This window comes from Plectropomus leopardus, chromosome 13, assembly GCF_008729295.1.
Source record: "Plectropomus leopardus isolate mb chromosome 13, YSFRI_Pleo_2.0, whole genome shotgun sequence".
NCBI lineage: Eukaryota > Metazoa > Chordata > Actinopteri > Perciformes > Serranidae > Plectropomus > Plectropomus leopardus.
This window is the reverse complement of record NC_056475.1, coordinates 10,970,592-10,995,027: the sequence shown is the minus strand read 5'-3', so window position 1 is coordinate 10,995,027 and position 24,436 is coordinate 10,970,592. Positions and strand designations below refer to the sequence as shown.

General features: G+C 39.1%; 1 protein-coding gene across 2 annotated transcripts in view; it reads left to right on the top strand.

Annotated features, from left to right (window-relative positions):
- Positions 1 to 24,436, top strand: part of sgcd (sarcoglycan, delta (dystrophin-associated glycoprotein)) — a 307,043-nt gene that overhangs the window by 169,178 nt on the left and 113,429 nt on the right. For both annotated transcript variants that reach the window (XM_042498784.1, XM_042498783.1), the window contains one exon: positions 14,270 to 14,455. In XM_042498784.1, the coding sequence (XP_042354718.1) occupies positions 14,270 to 14,455 (186 nt within the window). The remainder of the gene's footprint in view (positions 1 to 14,269; positions 14,456 to 24,436) is intronic.

The window sequence follows — 24,436 nt, the reverse complement described above, 5'->3', positions numbered from 1 at the left end:
TATGAGTGTTTATGGTTCATGACACAATTATGATTAAGATGTTAGCCTCTCACGGTGAGGGAGGGAGATAAAGAGAAAGAGAGAGAGAGAGAAATAAAAAGACACAGAATGAGAGAGAGAGAGAGAAAGAGAAAGAGAAAGCAAGGGAAAGAGACAGGCAATTTAGCATCAGTGTCTCTCTCCTGGGATAAAGGCGAGTAGCTCAGCGCTGACCTGTCACTGCGTTGGGTCTGATCGAAGAGGACGCTTTACATCTCTTTTCCACACAAACCAAAATATTTTCTTTCCCTCGTTTTAAAGTTTACACTTATTTCTTATAAGCTTTATTTCCATTAAGCTATAAAGTAAGTCCAGGCAGTCTGCTAATATTGAATTTGTATTGGCAGTGTAATTTTGTCTTTCATGATTTATTGAATCGTACCAAACGATTTGTTGTATAATTTAATAAAACAAAACAGTTGTTTCTCAGCAGATTTTTTGATGGGTTGATTGATTTGTTGGCTTCATCCCATAGTGTCATGGTGAACTTACAAAACATCTAACAAGAACCAAATATCTAATTATGAGGTAGGGTGTCACAAATTCAAAAAGGAAACGTCCAATAATTTTATTTTTTTTTAATTTATTTTTAAAATCACCTAACAGAAATGTCCTATTTACAAGGACACGGGGTACTCTGTGCTCTGGCCTACTCTTCTCTGACCTTGCTGTTTTATATTTTTCTACAAATCTTACAAAAACTAAATCCTAACGTATAACATATTACCTACAAGCAACCCGGATAAATTTGTACTTGAGTGTCACAGTGTTTGGACAACTTGTCAGATGCTTTTGGAATAGGAATTGAAATCTAATGGTTCAGCGTTGGCATCTGTGATGGCACCACGGCAACACCAGACAGATGTGTGACATATTATAATGCCACATACTGCTTTAATTATAGACGCCAAAGATATTGTACTAGCAATATTTTATCCACTTACTTTTACAGTGATGGTGGCAAGTCTTTCCTTGTCCAGCAGTAACTGAATAGAGGATTATTGTTTAACCGTGTTTACATGGTTTAGTTTACTTTGATAAGAAGTTAACAGAAGAAGAGGCATGGTGGAAATGGCTTTGCTGGATGTGTCATCCTGAAAAGCAGCTGTGTACTTCATTTTGCATCATGTCTTCAATCTTAAACTGCTTTAACGTTGATGCTCAGTTGTCAGCACAGAAGAATGTGTCCTCCATGCAGTGCGATGAACATTAGCTACGCAGTTATTTATATTGTTACAATCAGTATTATTTTTATATTCAGTCTAGTAGATAGTCTCCAGACTATCTATCCAACTGAGCAAAGAGTGGTTTTCCACCCAAACTAAACATATTATTATAAAAGTCACATAGTCATGTTGGAGGAGAGTCAAATGCAAACCTCTGAAATACCATAAAGTGTTTGTGCAACAGCTTTGTTTTAATGAATAAGATTGTCTTAGTAAGCATAAGGGCAGCATGGTGGTGCACTGCACTGTTACCTCACAGCAAGAGGGTTTGCGGGTTTGACCCCCGGCTTGGGGCCCATCTGTGTGGAGTTGACATGTTCTCTCTGCATCAGCATGTGTTTTCTCCCTGTTCTCCAGCTTCCTCCTACAATCTAAAGACATGCCGGTTAACTGCTGACTCTAAATATCCCATAGGTGTGAATGTGAGAAGAAACGCTTGTCTGTCTCTTTGTGTCTGCTGTGATAGTCTGGCAACATGTCCAGGGTGTTTCCCACCTCTTGCACAGTGTCAGCGAGGGTAGGCCCCAGCCCCCCCACAACAACCCTGGCCATATTGGCAACGAATGGATGGATATCAAATGTTAGATGATCCTTCTGACTTTTTGGATTTTAAGCAGGAGGTGTGAAAAAATACACCATTTAAAGTGTGATGTCGTAACTTGAAATTCCCGGCTGTATTTGAATAGGGAAATTATTATTATTATTTTTTTTTTTTTTTTTTACACAGATACTCTTTAGTGTTACACACTGGCAGATTTTACACAAAAAAAACCTCACTCCTTTTTAGAAAAGGAATTTCCTCTTGGAATTTAGACATGTAGATTTTCTTTTTGAAATGCTCCATCTCTGCTCTTTTACTGCCAACAGAAACATGCTGTAACTTGGACATCTAGAGGGTAATGGTACGATTTAAGGGCCTTGTGTTATTTTTCAAGATATGAGCGGCGTGTTGTAGGCGGTGAAAGCAGGGATAGTCCATCCCAAGGGCCTCTTTATGCACCAAAGAGGAAATACTTCCTCGTCTCTACCTCCTGAATGATTGCCTCTGTGTCTAAATTCTGCCATCATCCAAGTACTTCTTGTTACTTCCCCTCATTCCTCACCTCGCTCCTTTACCCTGCTTCTCCCTAAACTCCCTCTCTATCCCATGTCTGCCTTTCTAAGTAAGCTATAGAGGGTTCTCTGCATTGCCTTGTTGATGTCCAACATATCTTAATCACAGCAGGGTGCCTATCCAGACTCTTAGCTTGGCGGCGTCGAACCCACTTCTCTTCTTTTTCTCTGCATTGCCATGATGACGTCCTCTCTCTCGTTAACTCCAGTCCACAATTAGACCTTTTAGAAGATAAAGTCTTGCTAACAGAGAGCCCGTTAGCTTTGGTGACATTAAAGATTAGAAGTTAATTATACTTGTGAAGTATCGCCTCAGGGTTCGCAGGCTTAGCAGCAAAAAAAGGTCGATCTGTGATGATAATCTGTTATGTGTGGCTTGAATGAAACATGTCTAAGGACAGATTTTGCCAAGCAGACACTGTTGCGTTTAAAGTTAAGTGCGACATACGTGTGTTTCTGTACATACTCCACTTGTCAGCATACATGGACCTGTTCACATGTGCATACAGTCCATGTGGTCATTAATTTGGATGGCATTCAGAAATCTGCAGAGGGTTTTGTCAAACATAAGCATGTGGTTAAAGTCCCAGGGAGCCTTAAAGCGACATGGTTGAGAGTGCAGTATTTAGTTGCTGTGAGCTGTTAAGTCACCACTTGTAAGCAGAGGGCAGAAGATAACTTTATCCTGGAGCCTAACCAAGCAAAGTCTTCCTGCTTCTGTCCCACTGAGACTCTGGGTCTGGGTCAAGACCCCAGGAACAGCACCAGGCTTTTAAGCCAATTGTACATCATGGCCAAACATGAAATTAGAACTATTGAGTCCATTGGAGTGTCACAACCCCCATAAAATGATTTGTGTTGGTATCAGGATTTGAATTATTTGGTGCAATAACATTTCTCAAGTCTAAAAGAGCTGAATTATTGAATCATTTTTAATTCCATTCAAGTTAGCAGAGCGCTTTACTGGAAGTTGGCTGCTCAGCTGCTGTAAGTGTCTATTGTGTTTGCTCTATGGGCCCCATGATGCAAAGGATAATTTCATACCATGGAAATTAAGCATTTCTGGCCTCATGGGCCACTGAGCATCCCTGATAGGAATGAACAGGCCCTGCCTCCAAAAATGTATCCAGTTGTCTTTATACATCCATGGTCTGGGTCCATAGCTGCCTGTACTGGACAGCAGCATGAAAGTGAGGAACACTCACTCTACAGCTAAGTGTGGGAACCGAAATGTCCCCTGCAAACAGACAAAAAAAGACTGTTTGACATGTAGATTCTCAGTTGACTGAGGGGTCTCTGACTCAAATCTTCAACATGAGGGCACAGCCCTAGTTACTTGGGATAATTCAAAGAGCCTGGTGTGAAGTATACAGTTTTTTTTTTGGTTTTTTTTTGGTTTTTTTTGTGGTGGGATTAAGTTTTAAATAAAAACTGTTCACAGCAAGGGATGCGGATTATCCAGTAACCTTGACATTGTTTTGCCAAAGACAAATTGCCATTGTGTTTAACAGAGGTCATTATTCAAAGCTGTAAGCACCAGAAAAGAAAATCCATTCACCTCTAATGCACATGAAGGAAAGGGGTTTAGGCAAAATGTTTTCTTTTACGCCTCTAAACTGCCTTTATTTTGCAACTGTTTTTCATTAACATTTTGATTGTTTTGCAATGTTTTTTTAAAAATAACTTCGCTTAGGGAAATTAGGGGAAACAAAGCCATTTCAAATAAATCAGAGTTGTATGTTTGTCTGCTTTGCTTTCTGTCTGCATACATTTTCTGCACTATGAGACCTTTTAACAGTCCCAGTTGGTTCTGTAAAAAAAAAAAAAAAGAGCAAATAGCGGAAGACAGGGTTTTTTCCCCAATATTAACTCTTAGAGATGAGGCAGTAATAACAAAAGCATGTTGTAAAAAGGAAACATGAAGTGTGATTATCTGTGTATGTGAAAATGATACAACAGTAAATAACAGCCAGGTAAGCAAAAAGGGGAAGACACTTCAGAGCGATTGGACAGTGTAGGTCAGCCTACTCATGCTTCTGCTTACAATTTGTTTGATGGGTTTCAGGTCTTTAAAAACCACCTGTGGTGCTCACCAATGTTGAAAGTTGAAGTATCCAAATTATTTTTACATCACAATGAATTCTGTCAACCTACAGTTTGTTTGGCTGCACTTTAACAGACTGCACCAGTTCTAAGGGTATCTATTTCAGGTGTGCAAGCACCTAAAATCCTGTATTATTAAAAACTCCAAATCATATATGACTGACATGACTGACATGTAACTTTAAATGACAATTTGGCCTTATTCCTATTGATAAAAATACCATGATACTCACCAAATGAATTACTCTTATATGGGACATCAAACAGGTTGGAAAAGAAAAGCTCCCAAATAATTAAACATATTTAAAAAAGAGAACAAGGAATAACCAAAAAAAAAAAAAAAAATCATTATCATTCTGGTTCAAGTTTGTAGCTGTAGAGGCCTTCAAGGGTCCAAAATCCATGAACAGAAAAGAAAACATGAATTAAGGATTTATTTTTTTTACATGCTATTTTTTCAGAGGAATGCTTGAGGATGGCATACACTAGAGGATGAGTCCAATGTGAAATAATAATCATCAGAACGACTACATATTTTCAATATATGGTCTGAGGGAAGATGCTTTTTCTGAGTCTTTCTGTGTGGACTTATGGCTACAGGTGTGTCTGCTTGAAATAGCTGATAGCCGATTTTTCCCACACTTTAACAGTACAATTTACAATTTACTATCCTGTGTAGATTGCAAGAGATCAGTGCTGATAGAGAGACATATACAGATTTTCACTTTCTTAATCTGGCTAGACTGACTATAACTTGGGTCCCTGGTCAGTTCTCAGTTGCAATACCCAAAGTGGACCCATGATGACTTGTAGTTCAGTGTTTTCATGTGTGAGACAAATGAAGACCACATCTAAAAAAAGTCAGACTTAAGTTGGATAAAAACGAGAAGTGGCCTTTACTTTGAAAACAACCTACATTTTTGATACTAAAAAAGAACTTTGTTCACCCCACATCCCCTCCTCTGTGAAACTGGGATTCAAAGTGACAAGGCTGCCTCTTTAACCTCCAGGCCATTTCCAAAAACAAACCCCTTTGAAACATAAATTTAACAGCACATACCGTAAGAGATGTAGTTCCTCCTCTCTCCTCATTGCAAATCTACAGTTTGGTATCATATCTGTCACACAGTGCCTACAAACACAAGCTTTGCCTAATTATCCTAATCATGTGCTTAACAGTGCTGTTGACAAGCATACTAAAGCCACTTACAAAACAGAGAGGAGGAGAAAAAAAGCCTTTTCTACTTTTGCACTCGATTAAAAAGAGAAAGAGCCTAAAGTTACTCAGCTGTTTAAGTATTCATTATGCCCTCCAGTCAAGCTTGGCCCTAGGCCTGGCTTCGCGTCTGTATGGCAGAATTAACTGCTGAAATTTGGATGTTTTTTTATTCTTTTCTCTTTTTTTGTTTAATCGCTGAAAATGAGCTATGTCAGAATTTGAACAGGTTGGAGCTCTCATTAAATTGTTTACCGTTATTCTCTGACCTTTTCAGTAGCTGTAAGTATTAGCCACACTTGTATCATCTGTAATGGTCCGGTAAGCAGCACACGACAATGAAAGGCTGTGCTGAGAATGTGGCCTCAGTGTTAATGAGGGGCAGCAAAGTGGGACAAAAGGCAGAGCTGCCGGTGCACTCAGAAATAGGGTCAAAGAAGCCTTTATTTAGAGAGTACGATAAATATACAAGCATTTATCTCAGTCACTCTGCTGCGCAAACACTAAAGGACAAGTGTGGCTTATTTGCAGGTTTTATTTTTGTAGTTTGGCTCATTGTTCCTGGTAATTGTTTTCAAAAATAATTGCTAAGATCCCGGGAGCTGGGCAACATTGCTACAATGAAATCATAAGAAATAGGAGCAGTCTAATGTTCAGACAGGTTGTGAATGAGCCAACACTTTCTGTGGATTATCAAAACCACTTTATTTAGAGACAAAAGCAAAAGTGAGCACACCTGAAATGTTGATAAAAGAGAGTGTGGGAGTGGGGGTGCAAGATTGTGAGGTTTGGGCTCCGTTACCAAAGCGTACACACTCAGTCAAAAAGGGAGATAGAGTATAATGTCCGGGTTTGTGAGTAGAGGTAGTGCATTGAGTTCTGTAATCCAGCCTCGGGGTGCCAAGTCTCAGAGATCATTGTAGATTATCATGATTATTGTGTAGCATTGGTAGCGCTATCCTCACAAGATGTCAAGGTAACGTCAAATTCACATTTTCTATAATTGCACAGCAAACTCTAAATGCAGAAAACTACAGGAAAAACTGGTCAGTCTGGGTAATAATTATATCATTTATTGGGATCATTCCTGATCATCTGAACCTGATCATCTGTCTTGTTTTACTTGGTTTCTTTTTAGTGATTACATCATTTTCTCATCTCTTTAATTAACTAAATGCATACATTGACATGTTTTTCCAATAGGAAGGACACATTTTAATAAACCTTTCAGGCTTGGAATTTATTATCATAAATGTATATTAATCATATTATCTGTGCTTTTGTGAGTACAGTGGAAATAGCTTATGGTGATTACACTTAAATCAAAAAGCTTTGGACAGAATTATTTCTATACAAATACTGTTCAAATAACTGGCATATAGTACTCAGGCTGTGTATTGGCAAGAATCTGATGATCCAGTACAAATCACGATACAATGGATACATTTCAATATATTCCTGGTACTCTAAGCAAGACTATATATTGCGATTTTTTTTTTTTTTTTTTTTGGCAAACTGGCATAGTTTAAAGGACAAATCATCATATGTATACAGTCTGAATTAAACTGCTCTGATTGCGTAAAGGTTATGTAATCAGATGAGTTTATAGGCCAGTATTCATCACTATGTTACGCTGAAGTAGAAGAGTCAAGTGATTGAAGATAGATTGCAATAACACTGCTATCGATATCTTGCAGACATGTTTATATGCATATTTTATGAGAAATGTGATCTGTTTTCCATCTTCTGAATGGATTGATCTTTAGTTCTACAACATTTAGCTCGTTTGGTGAGAAGGTTTCTTTCATCACAGTTTCATCCCATTTCAGTTTCATCGGCTCTTTGCCTCCACTGCCCTCCGCTGCCTCAGTGCTCCTCTCTGTTGTTGTTGTTGAGGGTTATAAAAGGAAAACAAATAAAACTTGTAGAGAGGTTCTGGTACTTCAACCATACAATAAAAAAGAAGTGCTCTAGGGGCTCTTTAGATGAAGGAACAAGACTATATAAATAGCAATGGAGGAGTGGCGGGATTAAATTCAGTACAGAACCTACTGGATCTCCTCAGTCCTGCTTCGTGGCTGAAACAGCTGCCTGATACAATAAGAAAGCCAATGGACAAAAACTAAAAAGAGAACTTTTCAACAAAGAGAATTTTTGATGAAAAGATGCAGTCAGTCATGTGTGGAGGACAGAATGAGCTGATAAATGCATTGTAGCGAAGAGCTAACACTTATTAGCTGTTAGCATGCAGAAGCTCCTGCATCCGTCTTTACTAGAGATTACCTTCAGTGACCCTAAACCAACAGTTGGTAAAATGTTTAGTGACTTTTCATTCAGCCGATCACATTTCTCCACTTGCCTGTTCGCCCACACACTGTAACAGCCAATAAACTGCCCCTGGCCATCGTCCATTTTGTATATTCATACATTTGGAGGCGTCCGAGCCCCAGTAATGGCATATCCATTGGCAGCAGCCGTCGGCTCCTGGTACTGATCCACATGTTGTCTATAAAAGACCTAATGGGGAGCTGCCTGGCTATTTGGCAGCAGGAATAACCAATAACATTTTGTAAAACCTCATTTCTCTCTCTAATCAGAGACAGACTTTGTTTTTGGACCGTCGGGCTTTCTTCAGGCCCTCTGAATGAATAGTTGGCTGAACAAGAGGCACCTTTGGACAGCAGCAGTGGAGGGAAAAGGACTCAAAAGGCTGATGATTTGATTTGCCTCCAATTTGCCACTTATTTTCTTCCTCCCTGGCTCTTCAACTTTGCTTTCTTAACACACACACACACACCTCCACTCTTATGAGAGTGGCCATTATTTAGCTTGTAACCAAGCACCGTTTTCTTTTCTCAGTCAGCCCATAGCCTAAGAGCTTATTGGAAAGCTATCAGTACTCTTTGTGCATGGAGAGAGAGTCTGTAGAATGCGCAGAGGAAAGAGGAGTTATATTTCATTACTGCAGTGCATTTGTTTGATTTATGATACACTTTGTGAGAGAAGTATTTGCGTGGAGATACGAAAGCAATCAAGCAATGAATACATTCATAACGCTTTGAAAACTATTATCGATTTTTGTTTGTATTTTTGATTAGAGTTCCCTGTGTGTTTATTAAGCTACGATAGAGGATGCACTGTATTTGATTTTGAGAGACATATCGCTGTATGGAGAAAGCTATAAATACAGTCCCCATCATGGATGTAGATACTGATGGAGAAGTTGTGCAAGCAATGAAAAATCTTCCAATTAAGAGACATTACAAGGGCTCGAGGCAACAGTTCAAGATCTTTCATATCTGAGCTACTGAAAAAAAAATGAACCCTGACTCTTCAGAAGATAATGTTATCACTGGCACAATTTATCTTGCAGGTTTTCTGCAATGATAATCAATACCAGCAGCATATACATACAGAAATAAAATTAAAGGGTAATGTATAAATAGCAAACTAAAAACTCAACTAAGACTGTAATATATACAAATACAGTGACTGCAATACACTTTCTATTGTGGGACTCCCTTCCCAACAAACACAACAGCATCAGTCTTTTCAGCTAATGTCTAATTCGGACACATGTTTAACCTCAGTTGACCAAGACGTTTAGCAGCCAAATGAATTATGACACTTCTACATGAAAGCGAAAGAGCAAAATAGTATAAAATAGATTCTTCAGTATTCCTTCTTTCTTTCTTTTTGTCATTTTTTAGGTCAGAAATATTGATGCAAAGGAGCACATGTCTTTTCAGGATTAAGAATCTACAAAATGAAATTGTGAGACTTTCCATATGTATTCTTTTATGTTTAGGCAAGCAAATGTGGTGCAAGAAGCATCTCTCATATCCTTGCATACTTTTTGTTCACATGGAGATTACAAAATGTATCAAATTTATTGTCTGAAACCAGAATGTCCTCCATAAGAAAATCTGATTTTGACGAACTGTAACATAATAAAGATGGTGACACTCTAGGAGGTTACAGAAATGTCCATGTGGACATCATAGTAGTGGCACCTGCATAGATAAGTTTCTCTTTTAAACTGTCCACCAGTGTTGTTGGTTGTTCAGTGTCTGCTGCTGACGTAACTCCACTGCCCTCACCATTCATGGATTTAGCTGGGACATATTTCGGAAAGTGTGCACAATAGTAGTACACACGGAGACTCTTTATTTATTACAAGAGTATCACCCAATACAGTGTTACCAGAATATGTGTGTGTGTGTGTGTGTGTGTGTGTGTGTGTGTGTGTGTGTGTGTGCGCGCGTGGATGATGTATAGGCTTAACTGAGAAGTAACACATTTACACATGAATGCGTCAGCACACACACACTCTTCTCCATCTGACTTGTGAGCAGGTGACACTGATGTTGGTGTCACTGTGAGTGTTGCTCTCCTGCCAAGCTGCTGATGCTTTTGTCTCAACAACACCTGGAGACACTTGGCAGCTTTTGCAGTATTCCTTTTTTTTTTTTTTTTTTCTTTGTCAGGGTTTGTTCTTTTTACTTTCGCCAAGGACATTTTCCAGTTCACATCATTTAAATTTTGAGAAACAGATTTGTGGAGTTCTACACTAAGTGCTGTCAGTAAATCACATTTTTATTATACAGTAATCTTATTTATGAATAAGAGCCGTTATGCTGATTGCAGTTCATTTGACTGGCATATTCCTTTTTTATTAGTATATAAGCATTGTTGCCAAATGTGCTATTAGAGCAACTGTTGCACATTTACAGTAATTAAGTGATTCTAGTAAACAGACAAACAGTTCTTGATTATTCAGCTATTCATTATCATGATAATACTACATGCTACCTAGTTGAGCTTGTATGTATATACTGTATATCCTCTCTTTACTTGTCACATTCTAGGGATTTAGTCAACACTGTCCTCCAAAACTCTGCCTTAAAACTTTAATGTTGTGGGACTTTTTCATTTTTCTCACTGTCATCAGCTTACCAAATTCAACTGACATGATCTGTTTCATTTTGAAGTTTTAGTTTCATATCAGTTTCAGGGTCAGCTATCACAGCCTGTCGCACCAGAGCAGGAAAAAAAAATCAAAAAAACAAATCTAGAAAGAGGAAATGGAAAACCTGCCTGTCAGTGTTTAAATCTTGTGTGTGTGTTTTTTCATTATCAAACTCCTTGGTGTAAACAAATGTCAGAGTAGCCCTGTCAGCCGAACTGGATCCTGTTCAAACGGGTGATTTGACAGGACAGTTGTTTGTCCCAGGGTGAACACAATGTGTCTGCCGTGACTCGGAGCCACATTTGGAAGTTCTGTGCTGTGGCAGGTGCTCACAGATGGAAACGTTAAAAGAAGGTGCGATGAAGGATCAGGTGTGTTATTAATCCCCACTCACAGGCTGCAGCTCTTTATGAGGATTGTGCAGAAAAGCTGATCAAACAGCCTTGCTTACTTTTGGCTCATACAGCTGTTTGTCCTTATATTCATGTTTGTATTTGAATAAGTCTGAACATAACACACATCTTGAGTGATGAGGTGCATGCAGCTTTTAAACTGTGAGATCAAGATTAGATACTTCGGGGGGTGGGGGAGTGATAATGAAACAACATATTGTAATTAATCCAGAATAAATTTAATAGGGAAGATGCTTTGTCCTTCTTTGGATGTAGTTCGAGATGATCTCCACAGCAGTTGCTATGAAATTGGGTGCACATATTCAGTGAATAATTAACCATGATTCCACCATTGCCCTTACCTTCACAACACAACTGGTTTTGTGGTCTGCAGCCTGGCAGGGATCTCACCTACCATCCACTCCACACACAATGACAAAGTGAGCTTATAAACCACTTTGGAAACAATGTGATAGACTTGATACGTATAAAATAACATATTTGTGGTTTGCAGAAATGTGCGATCCATTCACTACGTAATAGAAATAATCACTCAATTCACATTTACACTTGAAGTTTGGCCTTGTATGTTTTCATGTGCACCCTTCCTTAACTGTAATTTTTAGTGCTGTCAAATTATTATTTCTTTTTTTGTGAGATCTATTGCAGAATTTCAATAGTTTATTGCGATCAAAAAAAAAAACTGTATGGTATTAGTATAAAGAGGGTGTTTCTGTAAAGTGGAGATTCAAGGGTACCCATTGAACCAATTTCCATTTAGATATCTGGAGGTGAGAGGTCAAGGGACCCCTGTGAAATTGCCATGCTGTTTTTTTCTTAGCCAAAATGTATCCTAACTTTGAAACATTATTTACTGAGAAGCTAATGTGACATGGATTCCTCAGGTTTTCTAATTTCATGTGATACCAGTATCATCAGCTTTAAAACTCAGCCCAGTGCAGGCTTTTTTAAGACAGGAATGTTGGCTGATGATTTACGCGATAAAAAAATAAAATAATGCGTCATATACCGACCTTAATCACATCGAGGCCATTTAATGCACTGCGACATGAAATTTTCACACCGAAGTTCCATTCTGCCAATTTTTAAATATTGTCATTGTCTCCTACGGTCGTATTTTGCTTGAACTTGGCTACGCTGTCCCCAGGATCTCTGGTGGCACTGCTCCATTTTCTCCATATCTATAGGCTTTTAGAAAATGTGCACAAATACTGACAAAATGAACACAGTGGAGGGACAGAAGGCTCTGTCCGTCTAAATACCTTTAACAGTAGTCTTCTGCTGTCTGCTGCTTGGTAGCTGTCTCGCCTAGGTGTTATGTCATCCACCATCCTCTGTGCCTTCAGAATGTAATCTGAACTTTGTCAGACATATGAAATGTAAAAAGTATGACATAGCCCTTACACTGACTGCAGAAACGTACAGTGCCAACATTCTTTTCTGCCAACTGGGCTGATTGTGGTCTTTGTTGGGTGCTTCCCTGGTTCAGACAACTTGGGCCCAAAACGTCACATGTAGAAGTAATAAATTCACGAGAGCATCACCTAGTGTGCGGGCTCTGTTTTTGTGTTTTTGTATTTAACTGCTTTTGGATGTGCGTGCTGCTAGACTTTTTTCCTGCTTCCCTGGTTGAAAAAGCAGCTGAACCGATCAAAGCTTTGAGGCCAAGATTACGTAAGACAGAAACTGAAAAATTGCCTCAAAAACCTTACGTTTTTAGCACTAAAACTGATAAAGCTCTGAAAATGTCACTATCGGTTTGATATAAGACTTTCGCACTGCAGGGTGTAATAAACAGAGCATCCTCTAGGGGATCTTAACGAGCTTTAGGTTATTTTTTTTTCTTCTCTAGTTTAATATTAGCCAAGCTTTGTTTACTCTCACAGCACTGATTTCCCTCTTTTCTGTCAGCCTAGACATCACAAAGATATGCCTCTTCATCTCCCTGCATCTCCCGTCAAACAAAAATGAAAATCTGACCGTACACAATGAGATTTCCCTGCTTTTGCTGACTGGTGCTGTGGAGTCTCCTCTGTAGCTTTCAGCACTTTCTCACCGGGCCCCTGTCTTGTGCCATTTGTTTCAGTTAGCGGGTAATGTGTGTGGTTGTCAAAAACGATTGGCTTTGGTGGTCTGAGCCGCGCACTCTAAAGCACAGTGGACAGTAAATTGTATTTTTCCACAGAGTTATTAGGCCATTATTATGGCGCTTGAAGTGAACAATGCCTCCTCGTCTTCACAGGCAGACAATTAGAATCATCATTAATCGCCACTATCAGCACATCAATGGGGCAGAGGGGGCATAATGGAGTTATAGACCACTTATAGGGCAATCAATCAATGCGATTGCTAACTAAACTGTCTTTCATCGTGCCCAGACTGAGTGGCCGGTCAGTATTTGCTGAAGTGGAGTATGTGAGAGGAATGTTTATGGCATGTTATTTGTACTAATGTTCAGATGTACCCCATCTCTTATCTTAAGGTCATTTTCTAATCTACACAGTCCCTGCAGCTGCATCGCAAATCTACAAGCAATCACGGGTGGCTCCATCACAGAGGCCCAATGGGTTGCAATAACGGCTGAATACATAACAGCCAGACTAGACAAAGAGAGACTGTAAATTGTTGCTGCTAATGCGAATTGCAAGCACCAAACAGCAGGCAGACAAAGTTAGCCACTAGCTGGTGAGCACAGTGGAACATTTAGTGGCTAAAGAGACAGATATTTCTCTCAGGAGTCCAAATGGGAGCTAACAGAGGAATGGATATTGGACCTACATTCACTACAACTCTTAAAGAATGATAATGTTGCTCTGCTGGATGCGTAACGTGGGAAACTTTGCTGACTTACTCACCATAACAGTTTTCTAAGATGACAATTTGTCAGTGTTGCATTTACAGCTTGTTGACAAAGCAAAACAAATGAATGCAAATAATGCAGCTTTTAACTTTATGCAGATTTCTTGTAGCACTCTCAAATAAAAACTATAACACTTGTGTTGATTCCTTAATGGCCCAAAAGCTGTATAAATAAATTATTTAGTCAGTGCAAACCTGGCTGCAGATGGGCCAGAAAGATAGAAAGATACAGGTAGAGTCAGACTGTGTCTTTGTATCAGTAACACAGAGGTGAAGATGTTCCCCTTAGCCATAATCATATCTTCCTTCTTCTCTGTGTGTCTCCTCTCAGATGACCCAAGAACAGTGCACTCATAGGAACAATGTCCAGAGTTCAGAGAAACCACAAGTGTACAAAGTGGGAATATACGGCTGGAGGAAACGCTGCCTTTACTTCTTCGTCCTGCTGCTGATGATCCTGATCCTGATCAACTTGGCGCTAACTATCTGGATCCTCAAGGTCATGAACTTCACCATAGTAAGTCTACCTTTTGCCCTTTTATTCACCGTGGAATCTTAATGTGTGTGTGCCTGTGCTGATGAATCGTCATTGAAAGCAAGGCAAAAACGATTGTAGCTGCATGAATGGTGCCGTTTTCAAAGGAGGGATTAGTTCAACCAGAATGTAGTACAGTGTGATTCCTTCTGTGGTGAATATTTGAGTTGCTCTGCTCATAATCCCAGGTGATTCTTTAAATGTTTAATGGTGACCCTCTGACAACAAGGTCACACCTCTATCTTTGATGCTCTCACCTCAAGATTACATTTACACTTCATAGTAAAATACTTCATTCACACTGATTCCATGTTCTTCAAGTATATACAGATTGATCTGCTTGCTTTCTGCTGCTGTTGGGACTTAATGTGTGAAAGGTAGTTTCACTTTTGTTAAACAACCTTTCGCTTTCACTTTATGTGGCTTACACACTTTGCACTTAACACTTTGTTGGTAATGCGGTCAAGTGCTTGCAGGGTGGTGAGCGAAGTTTTTGTGTACTTGAGATAAATTACATTACCCTGACTAACGTTGTAAGCTGTTTGTGTCATGATCCTTCAGTGTGTCTTGAACATGATTTCTGTCAGGATACGAACCATTATGAAAAAATTATTGTTACTGTCTAATGATCTTGAAATGATCATTTTAGCCAGTATACTTTAGTTGTTTATGTTTTTATGTATTTGCAGATGTGATTGCAGTGTTTCCCACAGAATCTGAATCTGTGTGTGTGTGTGTGTGTGAATTGATTGGTGCATTAGAGCTAATTAGATCTATTAATAAGAGGAGCAGCTGCTGTAGAGGACGTGAAAGCACATTTTTAGACCCAGCGCAATGAACAGTTCATTTTATGTTCACTGCACCTGGCGATCTGCTTCTGTCTGTGCCAGAGTACGCTCTGTGCTCCGAGAGTGTGGTGCCGTTAATTACCAAATGATTTGTATATTCTGATAGTGCTTCTAATGAGCAGTCAAACTCCAAAAGTATAAAATCTATATGTGGGCGGCAGGTGTTCTAATCGTGGCAGGTCGCCACAAATATTTGAATGGGTGGTAAATCCTGGATTGATACGAATACTAAATTCTAAAGTCTAAGTCTTTTGAAAATTGGTAATGCTTTGGATCTTTTTAAGCAAACTAATTGTATTTGTAATTAATGTTCGACCTGTGGATTTGGGATATGGTATCGACTCGACTGAAACAAAATTATTATGAATGAAATTATGTGTGACTTGTGCCTATAGTGACACATACTGCAGGGATGTCAACGCAGCACAGTATAGTTCAGAAGCTGGCGTTATACTCAGCATATTTCTTTATTATTTGACTTTAACTCACTGACAATCTACATTGTTTTCTGCAATGTTCTTTTTTTCCCCTTTTCTTGTTTTGCTCTTTGTTTCTCTGTCTTGTAAAAACAACAAAACAAACACCTTTTGTTCTCTCCATCTGGGGTGCATTTAGTCTAAGTGAACCAGAACGGAGGGATAAAACCTCTGAAGCTGTCACCCCCCTCCTCTCCGCCATGCTACTGCTACTGTACATCAAAGCAGAACAAAACAAATGTTAGGAGCTGAGAAGCTCACATATGAACCATTTTATCTGAGGATCACAGACTAGATTATGTATTTATGTAGATAATGTTTCCAGGTGTGATTCTTTGTTTTCACTGCTGGGTTGTTTTTACACCACAGTTTAGTCACCAATGCCCTGTCTCATGGTAATGACTAACTAGTTGGTGTTGTTTCTTTGCCTGACTAACTCTTTTTCTGATTTAAATTCCAACAAACTGAAATGATAAACAACTTAATTTCCTGATCAACACTGAAACATGCTGGCACCAGGGGCCAAATTCATGTCAGAAAATGACATCAATGATGTAATACCTGTTAATAGTGAAAAAAAAAGTTGGATAGTGCATCATGAGAATGGACAAAATGTGCCTGTTAAAAATGGTCCTCCTGCGGACAGCTGCAGGAGACCATTGCTTGTGGGGTTCTGTTTAAATAGATCTAAAATAAAAACCATAATAGCTAAAACATTTGTTTTTGTTTTTGTTTTTTTTTTGCTGTAGAAAGCGAAGCCTTCTGTCTTCCGTTTCGCTGCAATGTACACTCATAATGATGACACTGTGCTATGTTACCTGTGGTGCAAAATCAAGCGGCGGTGCCAGAGGAATGGATAATAAATCTATCACAATGCCTACAAACTACAACTCATCCTATACAGTCAGTGCATTTAGAAAAGAGCCTTAACAAATACTGTCACACTAACTTCTCTCTCTTTTTTGTCCATATTCATCTTTTATCCATCATGCCCCAGGTGTTTGAGGTTTAATGAACTGGAGTCGCTGTCTGTTTAACCAGTCAATTAATAAGCAATAAAAGAGAAAAATATGCATTTACATACTCAGTAAAAGCACTGTAGATTATTAGGCTAAAGTATGTGAACAATAATAAAGATGTATTTGTGATCAAATTATTCCACTCTCCATGTACATCTGCAGTACTGCTGTCTTTCCAAAAGACTGTGAGATGATCTTTAACTAAGTCTGACTGTCTCTTTTTCCCCTCTGTCTTGTTTCACTTTTACTTTTTCTTACTGTCCCTGTCTGTCTGCTCCAATCTGTCTCTCTCTCTCTGCTTAGTAATCCACTGTGCCTGCGATGAGTCAGAAACAGATGCAACAGAGTACGACACACACGCATTTTTATTGCACATACAAACACGCTCGCATGGTCGTTGCTGTGAATAATACATGAAGTCTGCTTCACAGTGGGGCTTTAATATGAGATCTACATAAATCAGAGAGCAGTTTTTCAGATGATGAGCTGTATGTTCTGACAGCGCTGCACTCGGGGTGTTATAATGTTTTTAATGCGTCTGCCTGCAGATTATGGAATAAGAAAAAAACACTTGAAATGAGGTACGTTTGAAAGGGGCTAAATCAAATCAGGCCCCCTTCGTCTTGTAGCCCCGCCCTGCCACAGGTGACTTGGAGTGATTGTCAGGACCTAAGGCTGCGTTCTATTTTCAGTCCTCTTTGCATCTGTCACATGAGTTTCTATTCAGTTTAGGAAAAGAACGAGGTCACGGCTGTTTCTCAGGTTTTAACATAATGCCCTGCTCATTGTGAGACATGAAATGTGGAGTGGCACATTTAATGAGAGAAAAACTGCTGAACTATAAAAGTGCACTGAGCAGAGTGGAGATCTCCGCCAGGCGGCTGCCCGAGCTGTTTGCTGCAGTTCTGTATGATTCTGGTGATTACAGCACCGCTGTTCTAGAAGAAAAATACACACGCTGTTTATTTTTGATAGAGCTGTTGTGCGTTCACAGAGCAGATCATGTTTTCCTGCTAACAGGCACTGAATGCAAAGTACAGATAACGTGTTATAATGAGTATTTATGTGTTTTAATAACTAAAACACAGCCAAAAAATCTTTGATTCATATCGTTCATAACTGGACTTGTAACGGTATTAACTTTGTCTGAAGGCTACAGCACAACAAAGAAATAAAAACTATAAACAACTAAAACAGACAAAACCAGAAGCCATTTACCTACATAGCCTACTTATGATAGAAGCACAAATATCAAAGAAAAATGACCAATCACCAAAATCTGCTAGTTAACAAAATCTGGCGGGCAAAGTGCTCCACTTGTAGCAAACTCCTGATGTGATGTGATGCTATGCTGCACACAGGGAAAAAAACAGGTTGCAGCCAGACCACAGAGAGCTGCGCCTGCTGGAATTATTCCTCCGGACTCCTCTACATACAAGATGGCTGCGAAGATAAAATGGGGAGATATTCATCTTGTAATTTACCTAACTTTAGTGAATGATAAGATATCAAATATGAAATAAATCTACAGCTGCTATGGTTCAAAATGAGATCAAACTTTTCCGTGGATGTCAGTTTTTAAACCACGACTAAGGCCAGTTGGTGATCTGCAACAGACAGTTGGGTTTTAGCTGAAGCAATTGTTGAAAACTTGTGGCCCCCACCAACCAGTTAAGAGCAGTGATGAGTCAGCAGTCAATGACAGTACAAAGCAGTCGATAAACAGGGTTTTCAACAACTATGAATCACCACAACTAAGAGAGGCCCTTGAGTATACACTCACACATGTGCAGACAAAATATTTTTTATTTATTTATTTTATTTGATCCAAAAAAAGATGGCCTTTTTTTTCCTTAGATGTATAGACAGCTTGTTATCTGATGGACCAGTCACAACATTTTGAAGTTCTTGTCTCAAACACTTTTCCAACAACTTCTGAATCTTTATGAGACAGAAAAACAGCTGAATCGTCGGCATAGAGACACAGTTCAGATAAGCATACTTGCAAGTGCCTGGTTAGATTAATTTTTTCCCTCCCCTCTCTGTAGTAAAGTGCACTTTGGATAACTACAAGTTCAAATTACTTAAAATGTCTCTTTATGTGTTCCAGTCTCATGTCACTTATGTTATGAATTCCCACAAAAGGGATAGATTCAAAAGTTTCAACGCTAAAGTGTGAGCACCCTCTCAAAAGTCAAAAGCGCCCAATAGTTTTCTGTTGGCAAACTACAAAGATGAGCCTTTGCAAGGTTTACCCTGCTGCAGCAAAAGCAGCAACTTTGGAATTTTGGCAGTAAAATCAGTGATAATGAGATGTTTTGTTATCTGCTGAATTAATTCTAAGGCTGTGGGACATGAAGGGTAAATCAAGAAACCAGACCACCGAAACAATATCCATAATGAGCGGATCGAAATCCATGAATGTACATGAGATCAGCAGATGCTGGTAGATTTATCCCTGTATTCAAAGCGGCTAAAGTGAAGGAGTAGGAGTAGGAGGAGGGGGAAAGAGGAGGCTGGAGGTAGGGGAGCTTAGAGGTATGAAGAGATTAAATATTTACTGTACACCAACTGCAATTACAGAGACAAGTATGAATAATGAATATGGACAAGCAGTGGACATCAGGGAGAATGATGTTAGTGTGTGTGGGAGGATGTAAGTCTACTTGTATGGATTGCATAGGGTGTTTAAAGATATGTATGTGCAATAATAAGCTGTTGAACTAAGTTTAACCTGCGTGCGTCTCAAATTGTACAGCATTCTCAGTGTATATATTTGTGTGGGAAAAGTGTACAAATTTGTGTACATGTGCTTGAATTTTAAGAGTTTTGGAAATATTAATGTGAATTTCACATTAGCATACATCCATCTGGTTTAAATGTCTTTCAGACAAAAAAAAGAGCTGTTGATAGAATATTTACGTACATTTATATCTTTTTTTTTTTTTTTTTTAATTTTCGTCTTCAAGTTTTGGACTGCCAAACCCTTCTGTTAGGGCCTCGATCAACAACCACCCTCATCTTTGTCAACATGTCTAAATAATCTTGTGATAAGAAAGAGTGTTGTCACTGAGTCTGGTCTTTACAGTAGCTAAATTGCAGCTTGTTGTTGTGTAGTTTCCTCTGAGTTGAGGTTCAGCCTGAGGTCACTATTATGTAGTTCATCCCTACTATCCACAAATTGATTTTTTTTTTTTTCCCGCACCGGGAAACTGACCTCTGCTCTTCTTTGAGACATTTCTCCACTGTAAAATTTAGCAGCTAAAGGAAGCTCCTGTGGTGCTGGAACAAACATCACTACAGTATTCTATGTTGCAGCCTGGTAGTCCATAATAACAAAAAACAAGAAAATTTTGTCGCCCAATTCCATCCCAAAGCTTAAAACTAATATTAAGTGTCTGATTATAAATCAGCAATTTGGCGTTTTTCCACCAAAACATCTCTATGTATGATTGTTAATTTATTGTAGAAAATATGTAGTGTACAATGGAGAAGCTACAATAACCAAAGTTGTATATCAGCAAACCTAAGGGTTAAAACTTTGCTAGTTCTAAATAACCATAAACACAAGCAGACTCCCTTTTTAGGAAATAAAAGCAGCAGTATATCAAATGTTCACATCTTCTTTACGCAGCTGCAGATTATTAGAAGAGAAACAGACATGTTCACACGTATTACTTTTTTGCATTTTAACCATCTGGGGCCGCGCTCTCCACTCTTATTTTGAGCTATTATGGAAATGTGTGTCAAGTCCAACTTGAGCGCTCCCTGCTGCACAAATGGCTCTTTTAAAAAAACCTGCATTAGCATGGGTCAACAGCTTATCAGTTGATATCACTGCGAGTACTGTGCAACAAACAGAAGAACACCAAAAATGCACCGGACAAATACAGTGATATATGAAGGTATGGGGTTGTGAATGCAAACTCTTTCTGCTTAAAATTTTAGACATGAAGTGGGGTTAGTGCTGTGATACACATATGCAAACCTATAAAACTGACTACTTTTCTCACACATCCATTCTTATAAGAATTCGTGCCACTCTTGGTTGAGCCAGACAAGTGCAAGCTTTCCTCCTAAAAACACATGTACATGTACGCAAGTGTTTGTAAAAGCTGCTCCTTTACGCTTCTGTCTGTCTGAATCTTTTGAGCCTAAACTCAAAATGAGAGTAGAATAAACTGTGTTGGAACCCTCCCTATACTTTAAAAATGAAAGCTAGGACAGTGGCACTCAGATTGAATACAAAGAGCTATATGGTCTTGTACCTATAAGAAAAGACCTAAGTCATGTACCTATATTGACTTCTTGGTTTTAGACAAGATTTGACACAAACTACTGTCACCCGGTTTAAAGTCCATGTTTCCTTGACCCATCCACCTCCGCTCTGTCCACTGTATGTGGACTTAATTGCTCTTTTTACGTAATCAGTGTGTCCACCACAATAACAAAAGATCTTTATAGACTTTGCATTGACATTGTTTTTATTTTGTTAGCACAACATTTTAACACATTTTGAGTCTGCTGCCCACATAATACACCATGAAGATTTCATGTCAATTTCAAGGATTTCTATGAGCTTGGATTACTCTCAAAAGCTGAACAGAAACTGTAGGTTCACACTAGAATGCAATGATGTGCACTTTAAGACCTTAATTTATATATATTGTGTATATATATATATATATATATGTATATATATATACGTGTGTGTGTGTGTGTGTGTGTGTGTGTGTGTGTGCTTTAATTATAACATCTTTTTATGTGAAAAGATTAATTTTAATTCATACATACTCTAGGAACCTGTTATTTAACTTTCTTCAAAGTTGGTAGCCCACACACCTTTTTTCCAGCTCCAACATATGGCAGACTGAGTGTAACATTAAGCATTTATATAGGTAATTAAGTAGAGCTCTTAAGGCTAAAGCAATAGCAGCAAGATGGCGAACCCACAGTTGGCCTTCATAGTCTGGGTCAGAAACTAAGAGAGCTCCAGGCAGCAAAGTCATTAAAAGTTAATAGAATTCCCATAAATTTAAAATAAAGGGTTAAAATGCTCCCAATTAGGATTGTGCTTAATTAGGAGCAGCCACTCTACTTTCACCCTGCACTCGTTTTTTATTAAGTTGTCAAACACAACAGTGTCAGTGCAGCTGGTGTCCCCTGGGGGCCATTTGGTCTTTGATGGCCAGTTTCCAGAGTGGTCTTAATGACTTTTCTAGTTATTTATTTATTTTTTTAGAAAATGCAGCCTCCAAGCAAACCAGTGCATCCAGTGTTGGTTGATACAACACTTTCTTCTTGTGCCATCCTCCTAGAAATTATGCAGAAGGTTTCCAGTAATGGGGAACAAGTCAAGGGTCTGTGGCATATGTATGAAATCTGCAGCTTTAGTCATGAAGTCCGTCTTACTTTGCTCGGCACATTTGTGACTGTTATGTCAGTATGTTGGTGCAGGTATTTTTTGTCTGTTTGTCAGGCAGTGGGTGTGAGTGTGTTACTCCTTGCCTCTGTCTCCGGAGAGATCTACAGCTCCATTTCCAGCTTCCCTTCATGTTAAATAGGCCACTTGTAGCAGCAGAGTCAGCCAGGAGCTCTCAGATTGAGACAGATTAAAGTGGCTGCACCTCATGTACATGGTGGTCCAGAGTCTGTGTGGTAATGAGTAAAGAGAGGGTGTGGGGGTGATGTATTGGCTGCCCTCCCTTCCGGGTCCTTCCACTCCAGTGAACCAGGCCTGCTCACCAGCCAAAACAACGGCCTGAAGGGAGGAGGGAGCCGATGTAATGGTGAGACTTGAGAGTTGTTAACATCTAAGCTTCAGCTTTGCTGTTGAATTTGTCTGCCCTTGTCCAGAGCTGGATTAAAGACTACAGGGGATTGTGGCTTGCTTCCACTGTGTGTAGACTATTTTCTGGGAGGTGGAATTCTAATTTTGCTTCCTTTTAATTACAAAACATTGTTATCTTATCTCAAAGTTTTGGTAAAATCACTGCTGTTGGCAGGAGGAATAAGCAATTAAATGAAAAATTGTGTTCAGAGAATACTCATTAAGACAATCAGTGGATTGTCAAAACTATATAAGCTTATTGGTTTGGTGGGATGGTTATATCTTGTATAAAAGGATGTTAAATGTACCCACATAAAGCAACAAAAAGTTATAAAAATCAGATTAAAAGGTAAAATGTATGGAAAACAGACAATAAAAACATCACTAACGGCTGGGACACATGACACGTCTTTAACCACCTGTAAAACGTGAGGTTTGGAGCTGGTTGTTACTAATGTGCCAACAATCAAGAGCGGGTCTGCAGGTTAGGATAGGATAGACTTTATTGTCCTGTAAAAAATTTGACTTGGACTCCACAATGTCTGCAGTATAAAAACAGTAAAAACAATATATTGTACACATCCATCAATTGTGCGCGCCCATCTGCATCATCATGAATAATGGATACATATTACAATAATAATACTATAATACTGTGCGGAAGACCAAAAAAGAAATTCAACCATACACATTCAAGCCTAGGTTGTGTTGAGGGGTTAATGGACAGTGGGACAAAGGAATTTTTAGGCCAGTTGTGTCTGTTTAGGAGGTCTCTGTACCGTCTGCCAGAGGGGAGGAGCTTATACTCAAGTGACACACATGAGTTGGATAGGAGATGACTTTTTGTGCTTGTCTGATTATGGTTTGTTGAAAAATGTCTTGAGGACTGGATTGTTTGCAGACTCCCGTAATCGTCATGGCTGTCTGTATTAATCTGTGGATTTGGCTTTTGACTGGACAGTCGAGTTACCAAACCATGCAAAGATCCCAAAGGGCAGGAGGCTTTCCACTACGCCTTGATAGAATAGGAGCTTCACTTTCTTGATCAAATCAAAGCTGCTGAGCCTTGTCAGAAAGTTTCATCTGAAGTTGCTTATCGACCATAACCAGCATTGCATCATAGCTTGCTAACCAGAAGTTCAGAGCTGATATTCTTCCTGGCGTGGTTTTTGAAGTGTGTATTAGGCCCTAAATATTGTCAGTGGGACAGACCGTAAAGCAATATGATCGACTTTGCCGCCATAGTTTCCGTAGACTGATATTTATGGAAGAAATACAAGATGTCTGACGGCTGTGATTGGTTGTTCCTCATCACATGACATGCAGTTTGCATTGCTGCATTTAAAGTTGAACTTTGTTCATCTCAGGGCAAAGCCGTCACACTTTGATAAACAGGCACTTAGAAAGCCCTGCGTGCCATGATGGCATTGCTCATGCTCTCGCTGTGTGTCTATATTGAAACATTGGATTTGGGGGCGCAAAAAAATGCAGCACGTGTATGTTTGAAATGCAAGCACTCTGTAGCATTACCTTATTGTGGAACTGCAGACTAAAGAGTAGCACCTTCATCTTTTCTCCCTTTTTTTCCATGTTTTATAAGCAAAACAACATTTTCAGCTGTACTCATAATGTGCTTTTGAAGTAAGAACCAGCATTTTCACAGATGAGGACAGAAATTAGAGGCATCAAAACTGATTTAAAACAAATTATAATCATTAAACAAAGTGAGAAACAATATATTGGATGAACAGCAAATGTCAGGGCATTTATTTAAAGTTGTAGATGGTCTA